Source organism: Antennarius striatus, chromosome 22 (genome assembly GCF_040054535.1).
Source record: "Antennarius striatus isolate MH-2024 chromosome 22, ASM4005453v1, whole genome shotgun sequence".
Classification (NCBI taxonomy): Eukaryota; Metazoa; Chordata; class Actinopteri; order Lophiiformes; family Antennariidae; genus Antennarius; species Antennarius striatus.
In genome coordinates this window covers 13183918-13196545 of record NC_090797.1, presented here as the reverse complement: position 1 = coordinate 13196545, position 12628 = coordinate 13183918, and the positions used below count along the sequence as shown (strand labels likewise).

At 39.8% G+C, this 12628-nt stretch overlaps 1 protein-coding gene across 2 annotated transcripts in view; it reads right to left on the bottom strand.

The window, feature by feature from the left end:
• The window catches only part of chst11 (carbohydrate (chondroitin 4) sulfotransferase 11), a 73946-nt gene that overhangs the window by 18202 nt on the left and 43116 nt on the right, over positions 1-12628 (bottom strand). For both annotated transcript variants that reach the window (XM_068307483.1, XM_068307484.1), the window contains exon 2: positions 4879-4964. In XM_068307483.1, coding sequence (XP_068163584.1) covers positions 4879-4964 — 86 coding nt within the window. The remainder of the gene's footprint in view (positions 1-4878; positions 4965-12628) is intronic.

Genomic DNA, 12628 nt, shown 5'->3' with positions numbered 1-12628 from the left:
CTGTGGCTGTCATCTTTTCTGAACCATTTCTCACTGGTTTAAACCCAATCCAGGACACATCACCGTCACCAGCCTCGGTTTTTGACATCTGAATGAGCATCAGATTGTGAGAAAGGTTTGGTTTTAATGGTGTCTGCATTCCTCTGTGAGCCAGTCTGTCATTACTGGTTAGAAGGGAAAAAAACCCATTTCATCAGTGGGGAAAGATTATTCCCCAATAAGGAAACTAATTTCCTTCCCAGCATTTAGATGGTATCTGACGATGTGTGTGGCCACAGCCCAATATTCCCTCTGGGGCTTCCTTGCATTTGACAAATTAAGTCATTCGGATTTTAATTTGGATTAAAGGAGCCAGTGTGGGGCCGAAGGACTCAGAGTTCAGGTTTACTGAATTGCAGTGCAAACACAGCACAGGTAAAAACGGCACAGAAGAGGATCTCTGTGAATGTCTCAGTGGCCAATGCAACTCAGCAAATGTTAAGTACTGAATTGAAGACTTGATTCCAAAAGGGTGTCCATTAAAGTTATTCAGAGTGAGGTAAAAAAAAAAAAAAAGAAAACACTTGAAAACATTAATTGTGCATGAACTGAATGGCTGTCTTACAGTTATTTAAAACACCTTCTGTGTTTTAAAGAAAAGATTATACCATATTTATGTATAATGCAGCTGTGGAAAACTGAAAATCAGCAAATATGTATCTACCATTAAAAAGAAAGATTAACTCATCTCCACACACGCATTAAATAAGCAGAGCTGGAAGATTTAACACTAAAAGTAAGAAAACATCAGAAAATGTTGGTCAAGACTACAAAAAAATAATTGAATCATTGAGATATGTGGGGAAGAGGCAGACATCCAAAAACAGGTTCTTCTCCCAGAATGAGAGAATTCAGAAACTTTCTTTCTTCTCTTTTTCTTCTGTTGTCTGACGTTAAATTGAGTTGTGAGTAGCAAACGCGGCGGGACTTGACCACATGTCCATGTGTGTGAAGATGAGGTGATCTGATGCAGGGCGCCTCCAATCCGGTTCTTTCCGTGCACACACTTGTGACGCGTGGACTGACTTAGACATATCTCAGGTGTCTCTTCATTCGTTTGCAAACCATCAAAACCAATTATTTACTCTGATTTAGAGACTTGCCCTGACTGCAAACCCCTACAGCTCTGGATTTATCGCAAGGGCACCAAGCGTCCGCTACAGTAAATTATAATGATCATTTTTATGGCCTGATCCATCCATTCCACACATATCACCTCGTCTATTTCACACAGAGCAGCAGCCTTCCTCCTCCTCCTGTTCCTCCTCCTCTTTAATGGAGGGAAGTAATTTTGTATGATGCCGTGTCCCACATCCTCATCCGATGCGAAACTTCAATGAACACAACATTACGACACAGTTTGTGCGGCACGGCTTCTCAACCTTGGTGTCCGCATGAGCCAGCGTTTTAAAAAAGATCTTTTGACGCTGTTTCGAGCTAAAATGTAGCCTCTAAGCTAAGAAGCATGCATGATGCAAAACCCATCTGAGGAGCGCTGGAACGTGTGAACGCACGGCTATAAAAGATGAATGAGAATGGAATCTGTGCATTCCTCGTGTTCACCAGACAGAAGTTACACCACACACACACACACACACACACACACACACACACACACACACTGCCCTCCTCAAGCTGTCGGATCAGACCTTTAGTGTTTTGTGTGACTGAACTTTGCGCAGATCGTGCAGTCTTGTCTGTGGCAGCAAAACACACGAGTTGAAGCTCATGTCTGGTCCCAGATGAGCAGGAATATATTTAATGCTTTTAGCTCAGAGATCATTGAATCTTCACAAGCAAAAGAAATGATTTTCATTAAGCAGAAAACACTTTTTTCATTAAATTGATTTTTTAGTTAAAAGTTTGCTTATCCTGTCTGTGGCTGCTGTGTGAGTTAAAGTATAGAGGCAGCAAGTTTAGGTTTAGAGACACTTTTTAAAATAATAATTATCAAAAATACATTATCATATACGTATACGGGTGCGCCATGAGCAGCTTATGGAGGGGTGGTGCCTTGCTCAGGGGCACCTTGGCAGTGCTCAGGAGGTGAACTGGCACCTCCCACTGCCAGTTCACAATCCCAATGTTTTGGCCCACAAGGGTCTTGAACTGGTGACTCTCTGGTCCCAGTCCAAGACTTAGTGAACTGAGGTACTGCTGCCCCCATTTTGGGATGTGTTTTAATCTTTTGAGGAGGTGTGTCATCATTTTGTGCGTGCACAAACACACATACACACACACACACACACACACACACACACACACACACACACACACACACACACACACACACACACACACACAGCAGCAGCTCTGTCTTGATCGCTGACCTCAAGCACCCTGTAAAAGTTTGCTCTAGCTGCAGTAACAGCCCTCTGTGCACACAGAAATACATCAATGAGACTTTACACCAGCGAGAATGTGTGGAAAAATCCTCTGCAGAAAAGGGCCTGCGTTGATTCCAGGTGTACCTGTTCCTTTCTTAGCTTCTAGAAATCCACTTAAAGGCCCTTGTACATTTAAAAGGTGCGTGGTGATAAATGACCAACAGAGAGGAAATGCCAAGGGTGGAGAATGGGCTGGAGACAGCAAAGGGCAGAAGAGGCTGCGCAGAGGGAATAAAGGACAACTGGCAGTGTGAGGAATCTGTAGTGACTGTCAGGACAATGGTGAGATGGATGGTGAGATGGACAGTGAAGAGAGGAGTGGCAGAGTCCAATCAGACAGGTCCCACTGCTGATAGAGGAAACACGACCACCATGAATGCATCGTTTTTAGCTCAGACATAAATATAAACGAGAATTTCCTTCCACGATATTCAAAAATGTCCATTTATTGAAAACATGGTCTTGCTTGGTGTAGCTGATAAATAAAACATTGGGTATTCTTTTCATACTTGCCAAACCGTCTTAGTTTTGATGCGATTTTCTTATCTTCAATGCCTTCACTGGTTTCAGATCACTTCCTTGAATTTGGTAATCCATCACAGTAAACATTAAGTTGCCTTGCATTTTGTCAGAATTTCATTATCATTTCAAGCACGGATTGTTTTGAAAATGCTCTTCATTGATGCACTCAAGGACACATGGAGGGCTCTGTCAAAGAGCACTCATCTTTTTTTTGTTTGGTTTTTTTTGTTATGTTTTATTTCGAATTCTTGGGAGTTTAAGAGTTCATGGGTTGAGTGTGTCAAAACCCATTTTGTCACAGTTCCAACACTCAAAAGTAAACGCTGCTGGTGGCATTTATCTTAAATACTGCAGAAAATATTTATTTTATTCTGAAGTGTAAGTGTCCAAGTGAGGAAGAGCAAAATCCCTGTGCAAAGAACATTATTGTGTTGAGCTGGACGTTTGGTTGCACTAGTAACATACAGCGGTACCTCTACTTACAGAATTAATTGGTTCTTAAAGAAATTTCTTAAGTATAAAATTTCGTAAGTAGAGACGCGTTTTCCATGCAAATGCCCTAATCCGTTCCAAGCCCCCAAAAATGCAGACATAAATGTTTTATAAAGCATAAAAATGCATCAAAACACGTAACAAATACATGTTACGATTAGATTATTACACAATAAATGAGAGTTGTTCATAATGTAAAAAAAAAAAAATAGAGTAAAGAATAAAAATGATGGTCATTTACCTTTTAACTGCTGTCCTCATTGTTTTTGCCCTCTTTGGTTCATGCGCTCCTGCCTCACCATGAACAACAGAGTGAATTCCAGTCCTCCTTCTGAACTTCTCCAACCACCCACGCAATGCCTTAAACTCCTTAAACTTCGTTTTGTTTTAATAACGTGGTGATTGTAGATGCATTACGGCCATATTCTTTGGCGAGATCAACCAAACGCATCCCTTTTTCATGCTTTTCTATTATCTCTTGCTTTGTATCAGAACACGTCACAGGTCAAGGGCTGAATGACGAGGACGCTGCATAGACACCTATCTAGCTACACATAGAGGTCCCTCTTAGCCAATGGGATGCCAGGATGCTAGGTGATAGCCAATGGCAGAGCAGCTATGAGAATGTTGCGTTCAGGGTACTTTGGGAGCTGCGAGTATCGATCCATACTGTATTTTTACCTTTCGTAACTCGAAATTTCTTTCGTAACTAGAGGCAACATTTTCCTATTGAGGTGTTCTGTAACTTAAAATTTCGCATGAAGAGACGTTCGTAAGTAGAGGTACCACTGTATACTGAACTAAACAGTTTGTTCATATGGTAGTTTGGGTAATCTCACAAAATCATATACTAAAGAATCCTCCATTGATAAGTCCTGAAAACAAGTTCAAACTGCTTCTTATACAAGTGCAGTTAGTCAGCATTTAAGTTATGTATTAGCATATAACACAGGTTGAATACCTGCAGTGTGTGGTATTGTCCACTATGTATGGCTTTATACCGGCTCAAAACAGAAAAAAAACCATTTGCAACTTTCAATAAAAGTCTGGAAAAAAGTGAATAAAAAATGCAAAATTTGTAAATCACTTGACTGGACTTGACATTAATAATAAAGCGAGCAGCCCAGAACAGGGTGTGATGGTGGGTTAATTGTGTGTATATACACGTATCTGGTTTTGCTAGTCATGAAGACGACACAGGAACGTTACCTCCTGATGCTAAGTTCGTCATTCTAGTAGAGAAAGGTAAGTTAAGCTGAAACAAAGCCATTGTTCGGCCCTGAACTGAATGAAGAAGGCTGGAGTTCTCTGACTACACGGCTCTTGTGCTTATCTCCTGGAGTTTTCAAGCAGCAGGCAATGAGAAAGACTTCAAAGGTTGACATACAGGCACTGAAACACATCCAGCTTTAGGAAAAGAGAAGGTAAAGTCTCCCACCTGTGTGGGGTTGTAGAGCTCCTGCAGGGCGTTGCGGGACCCTTTCCTACAGCAGCCGTCCACCCCGAAGGGATTCCTCCGCATGACTGAAAGAAAACAGAGGAGACGCAGTTTAGAAACAAGATCAACCACCCAAACCGTAAGGACAAAAACAGTCTCAGACAGAGACTGTTCAGGAATTCATGTTCGGGAACATGAATTCTATTGTTCAAGAAAGCGATCTCCTTTGAACTCTGGCATCTATATTCCATGTCGTTAATGCTGAAATGCTAATGGGAAACAAACAGAAACAGCAATGAAATTAAACAACTACATGAAAAGACTGTCAGCCTATGCATGGAAATATGTACGAGATAGTTTATCATATGGACCACTCTATACTCAGTATGTTATAAAGCTAGCTTATTACCACTATTTGCTAAATGTGCAATCAAACGTGTCGACATATCTGAAATCTGCTGCACTCGACGGTGCTCTGAAGGCGATTCCTGAAGCTAAAAATGAAGGAGTTTCCCAATTACCCTTTTTGCATGTTCCCAGGGGAGTGAATGGACTTTAATTTGACATGCATGCACGCAGCTAAGTGGAAATGAGACGTTAAGCTGAAGAGTCCTCGCCTAGCTGCATGGATGCTAATAGTTTGATGACAGTCTGTAGCTAAAAACCAGAAAATGTTCCTGAAGTCTCTCACTAATGGTAGAGTAAGAGCCAAATCAGAAAAGCTGTAGCCCGGGATTGATGCAAGACTACTCTGTTCTCTGCGGTACCTCGACGTCTCTTGAGGAAGAGATATAGAATTAAACTTCCAACTGCTGAGAAAAGAAGGGAGAGGGGGATAAATAATGAAAGTGGTGACTCTGTCAAGGGCAAAGCCACAGTTCAGCTTTTGTTTGGCTGGGTCTCAGCTCTTTACCCAACCCAGTACGTAGCAGTAGCTCCTGGCAGGGGCTCAGTGGGAGCAGCCAGCACAACCCTCCGTCTGTACCACTCTCTCCAATTACTGTGGATGGAAAACGGCTGAAGGACGGCGCAGGATCGACAGGAAAGAAAATGAAGCGCTAACGAGAAAGCCAGGGATTTAATGGTTGCTTATTCCATGTGTCATCTGCTTCGCGTTTATGGACGAATATGCTGTTTGGCGATACCGATAATGAGCACGATGCACATGGGACAAATTTTTTGTGCAACTCCATTGGTAAAGCTTACCAGCTATGAATGTTTCAGAATCATTTACAAGTTATCAGATCTGCTCGACTACATTTATCACCAGGTAGATGTCATATCAGGCTTTTACTCTAGTAGTGAGCCAGAGAACCAGCACACCAGGAGAACATGTCAAAAGACGCAAGGTTTGGATCTGAAGTTGGAGTTTTCTTACCATGAGAAAAACTACCGCACTACCGCACCTTCAGCCATGACCGTTGTTTCATTTATCTTCTTATGATACTACGGAAAAATACAGTCACACATGTGTGTGTGCAGCATACTGTAGTCTTGGTGTCTGGGTACATGAGGAGGGTTGCCTCATGCAGGACATCCAGTATAAAACCTCTGCCTGATGCTGGTGGAAAAAAATCCAGGAAAAGAAGAAAAAGAAGAAGCACTGATTGGATGAGGTAGCATTGTTTTAAACTGATGAGGGTATTTATGGATTAAAATGAAAGTAATGCTGAGATTGATTCAGATTAGTGAGGACGTCTTACTGCTTGAGGGTCATTATGAATAGTCTGCTGGTAAACAGTGTACTTAATAATTTACTTAGCTTGCAAAATTCTGTTCTTGATAATTATATACAACAGTACCTCAAGATAGGAGATTAATGACTGAACTCATAAGTCAAGCAACTAAAATCATTTTGATCCATTCTATCCTTGTTTAAAAAAGCCCCGAACACCCTAAATATGAATTTAAAAAAACATATTTTTGATTGATTGATTCATATTTAGACTTTATGTGTATAATTAATTATTTCAGAGTTACGTAAAAAATTATTAAGTTTGAAAAGTAACGCAAAAGTCCCAAGAACACACAAGCTACTCTTATCTCCGTGAAAGAGAATGATCTCATTGATTTTGTATTCATCCGCTGGCATTGGTGTCCTGAATCATTGCTAGAATGTCAAACAAAAATGTTGACAGAGAGACAACTCGTATCTCAAGTATCTCGTATCTCAAGGTGCTATTGTACAACAAGATGTGAGCTGCTTGACAGACGATTTATTTGAGATAGTCGTGACGGCTGTTTAACCATCACAGCTAGTTATTCAGCGTACTCACACCGATGAGCACAGTCCTCTCTATATATATGTTTGCCTCCATTTTCAATGCACATTGACAGAAGTGCAGGAGGTAAATTTGCACATCTGCTGTGTAAAGCTGATAATATCCGAATCCACATTTGCTCATCTGCGCACCTGCTCATGTGTTGAACTGTAAATTTACAAATCTGTTGATTGCAAATATGTAAATCAGCTTCTGCTGTCTAGTCAGGATACACTCATCATGAGCATAATGATGATGTTGTCTGCAAATGTCCGCGTTTTCAAAGTTTGGTTTGGGTTTTTTTTGGTTGCTGCTGCAGATATCCCTTCAGACATCAATGAGGGATTATCTGTTCTCAAAGGATGGAGAAACATCAAAGTCAAAACAAGGATTTCCATTTCACAGGAGGGTGTTGATTTTCTTTTCTTTTGCTCAAAAATTGAAGAAAGCAAAGTGCTGACCAGCGATACCCCGGGATGCGAACCATCGTCCCTCTGTGGGCCTGAGCTGGCTGGACGGACGGAGCCCTGGGGGAGCGAGCTGAGTCCTTGTTAGCCTAACGAATCCCAAACACATGGCCATGACTCTCAAACGCAAAAGACAGGAAGACGTGAGGGATGCCTTTACACCCTCAAACAGCGCGTGATGAATCACGCACGTACAAATCAGGCGTGATTGATAACCTTGTAGCTCGGACTGGTTCTGAATAATGCAGCTCCACGCTCGGTTCATCCTTGGACAACGTGAGCAGACGACCACTGATTTCTCAGAGGAGGAGAGCTTTGCTGCAATAATGCAATCATGGGATATTTGCTTTCTCCCACAAAAAAAAACAAAAAACACCAACATAGTGCCTACACTTCCACTTGTGTTCCCTGTAGATTGAGTCAGCATTGCATTGGTGATCGCTGATTGCTGCGGTCGCAGTCTTGAGACGGAGCGCCAGCATAATGAGGATTCAGAGGTGTGATTGCAGCACGTGGCGCTAATGTGTCACTGAGCGGTGGTGATATTCGTGTGCTAGCACCAGTCTGCTGTTAGTAACAATGAATGTCAAAGTGAATCAGACTGATTGCTTGAGCAGGACCGTGAACAGATTCATGGTCCTGCTCAAAAGGTTGTTTTTTTTATTTCTTTGTTTTTGTGCTGTAAAACAAAATCAACTCAAGAAAACTTGGAAGCATCTGAAGTTATCTCAATTAAACCCTCACGTCCAATCAAACATCACATTTCAGGCCCAGCGTCCCCTCATCTGATCTGAATAACGACTATGGAGGTCGAACAAAAGAAGCGTTGGAACGAGGCTGTCTGGGGCGCCGCAGCCAATTCTATAATGAAAGGCAGCAGCTGTGTGTGGAAGGGCAGATTTAATGTGTGAAATTACCACACCTCTGTAATGAACAATCACGGAGCGTCTGACTGCTCACTTATTTGGCAACACGTGGAGGTTAAATCGTGTTGGGCGGTAAGGCTGAGGGTGAAGTGCAAGAAGGGGTGTCCAATTTAAAAAAATAAAAAAAAACATCCATTGGAAAACTTTGCCGTTTTGTCAACAGGGGAGGGAGGAGCTAATGATCAAATAAATAAATAAAGAAAGCTTTACGGTTTAACCTCAGCTTACGTCATTAATTTGTTCCAGGAGACGCGTCGCGAGTCGAAAAACGACCATAAGTCGTATTACCTTGTTTCCAGGCTAAACTGAAGACAACTATTCACAGCTCTGTGCTGCACTTTATTCATGGATTGATTATCAATCATATGTTGGTTAATACAAACTTATTTTAAGCTTTAAATTTGATATTTTAATATAGTACAGAAAAAACATCATCTTCACATTGTGGGTCACGGGGGACTCTACGGACTAATTACATAATATATTTTTTTATTCTTATTTATTGTACAGTAACATAGTATTATGTGCTTTTAATGGTTTAGTATTCATTTTACGATTCCAATATTTGTTGAGTAAAGTGATGTCAACTTGATTTTTTTTTTCTGTGTATTTTTTACTACAACCAAAAATGACTTAACTCAAAATGACCTAAGCCAAGGGTGTCAGATCATTGAAAGCTTCTAACTCAAACCAGCAATAACTGATTTGTTAAGGACTGACATATTTAATAGTCAAAAGCCTTTCCAGACGTGATGGTATTCATACATCATCCTGTTATAAATGCTGCACATACATTATGTAAATAGCTGTGATCTTACACTGGAATGTGTGAAGCTGTAATGAAGCATAATGAATCCACTCTGCTAGACCATCAACACAACTACAACTTAATTTTCATTTTAATGCAATGCAACAACCTGGGCTGCACAATACTAACAACTCCTAGTAAAATACTCCAAATACAAATATAGAGTATATTTTAATGGTTTACTACTGAAAACGTATGTGATTGAGAATCAACATGTGAATTTACAAAATTCAGCAAATTTTCAGTTTGAAAAACAATTGAAAGAAATTGTATTTTATAAACCTTTTATGAAGTGTTATAAACACAACAGACTTGTTTATTAGAACGACAAGTTATGTTTCATGGGAAACGCCTTCTGGTGTCGTGTCTACCAGGCTTTTATGACACGTTTAAACTGTTTTACTGTAAAACATGAACAATTCACATTAACAGCTATGTTGAACATTCACAAATACCAAATCAGTATTATTTTCTAGGTGTGATATGAATGTCCGTTAACCTCCTGTTCACAACTAAACTAGACTATCCACCAGAATGACTTCTAATCCATTATAAATCTATGATGATGGTGACGATGATGAAGATGATGATGAAATCCTGCAATGACAGCAGTCATAAGACTTACTGAATACATTCTAAGACTTTGAATGGTCAATGACAAATGTAGTCAGCCTTTCTAAACCAAGACTATACAGATTTCTCCTCAAATGACTGATAGCCAGAATCCTCAGGCTAAATAAAGAACTAGTTCTCATCTTGATTTTGTGGCTTTGGAATCACAATGCACATGGTTAAAAAAACAACTTCTGCCTAGCAACAGGACTGGAAGCTGACTCAGCATCAGTGAGCGACGTGTGAGCGAGGCTACCACTCAGCCATCGCTCCTTTTCCATTCCAGAACTTCATGTCCTTTCCTTTCCATAAAGGTCACAAGTCATTACAATTTATCACCCGCATTTATTAAACTCTTGAAATTGCAGTTGTAAAAAGTTGAGAAAAAAACATGGGAAAAAGTCTCATGAATGGAAATTCCCATAAAAAGAACTGCATGCAATAGATCTGACTCCTTCAATCTTTTGGTTAGTCTTTAACACTCTTCACCTTGTTTCTGACACTATCACTGACAGACACTATCCTGTCATCATGTGAAGATCTGATCCACCAATAAATCCACATTTTCTTGCTATCCTCATTAATTCTGACTTAGGCGTTTGGCTGGAAACACTCTCGTCCCCTATTCCTGTCTTTAATCTTCAAATCACTAAACCTAAACCTGTGCCTTCATTTCAATATGGACAAGATGTTCTAAGAATTTACAAGATCTAGAATATTAAAATGGGAATTGGTATTATTTATTTATTGATCTTTGAATTTATTATCTGACGTTAAACCAGAAACCATTGCAACAAAGGTTTAAAGAACTCTCAGGGTTCAATTAATTTTAATAGATTAAAAGGATTAATCCAGTATTTAAAATGAAAATAAATAAATAAAAGATTCTGGGAAAATGTGCTTTTGGTTCCATTTATACATAACAATTTCTAAACTTCTAACTTTAAATGCATTCGTAAATTTAATTTGACACCAAGGAAATGTTCAGCTTTGACTTCTACGTTAGTTTGAAGACGGAAGCCCCACATGAATTTTTAATTCGTCAGTGGATTATCATAGATTGTGTTTCCGTGTTTGATTTAGATTTCATATAACTAGAAGCAGGACACAAGGAATCCTTTAAACAATGTTCACTTCTGCACATGCTCAGTAGAAGCCTTGAAAAACCCAGTGACGTAATAAAAGTCCTGAACAGATAACATAAAAAACATGTTTGGCCAATAACATAATAGTTAGGGGTTGGGGTTAAGATTGGGGTTAGGACTAGTTACAAATTATTTAATTATATTAAAAAAAAAACAAGCAAATTTATTACGTTATTAAATTTATTATGTTAGCAAGCCTGCAGTCACAATCTTCTAACGTTTCTCAGCAAAGGATTCTGGGCCACAGGAGGACGTTCATTCACATTGGGGGGGGGGGGTGGTACAGCAACTTGGAGAGGGATGTGTGTGTGTGTGTGTATATCTGTGTGTGTGTTTATGTATGCAATCAATTAAGTTTCTAGTGATGATTGGCTGAGTGTGTTTGAGTGTTTAGTCCAATCATCCTAATGATGATTGCTAACATGACGATGACGCCGCGCCCGTCTGCACGTCAGGCTGAGACAGACAGGAGGAAGCAGATCAGGTGTTCCTCCTGCCTTCATCTCCGCTCCAATCAGTTTTATCATCAGTCTGCATCGTTATAATCCCGTAAACTCAGAATGACGGCTTTGTGCAGCAGAAGGCAGAAAGTGACAAACAGCATATCATCATTTCAAATATGATAAACTTCACAGTGACAGAGATTCGGAATCTCTCCCACTGATATATTAAAAAAAAAAAAAAAGACAGTCTTCTTTGCAAAGTTATGCAAAAAAAATGTAATGGCGAGTCATTGCATCAAACACGCTAACACTTTTATCTCTGAGCTACTGTGCACAATTCCTCTTAAAGGACGTAAATGAAATCTTTTAAAACTACTTTGGGACTTCTTATAAATTCTTATAATCCAATATGCCTTATATATATTATATATATATACAGTATATATAAAATAGATCATTCATTGAAGATGAATTCTCAGATGCGTTTTATAATCCAGTGCGCTTTATAATCCAGTGAGCCTTATAGTGTGGAAAATACTGTATTGAAAACTTTTTTGTGGTTCTAATTCTTTTTCTTTGCGAAAAAAATGGATAACTATGTCATTATCTTTTTAATTTTTAACTTCTAAAATTGTGTCTAACAAGATTTTTATCTTGAATTTAAAAAAATAAGTCATAACATTTGTGGCATTAAGACACGTGAAAAACCCACTCAGCCTCTTGAGCATCCTTCACCCCCTGCAAACACAAACACAACATCAGCTCCTCTAGTCCTGCTCCAGATGTTTCTGACAAATGTCAGATGTCATTGTGTTCTTGCCACTATTACCAAAACAAATGTCTAAAACATTAACTGGAGGCAAATGAAGTGATGGAAACTCTGGTACGGACAATAGTCATCACACCGGAGCACGCCGGAAAAAAGAGGCCAGGAGGAGAACGGATGAGGCTTTCTCACATCCAGGAGAGGAGTGGGTGGGAAAAGTTTTTGTTCCGCCCTTATATGGACTGTTATCCTCCACAGGGGAGGAGTTAGATGACTGATGCAGATGCAATTGCAGATGTGGTGTGTCTTAAATGCACTAGAT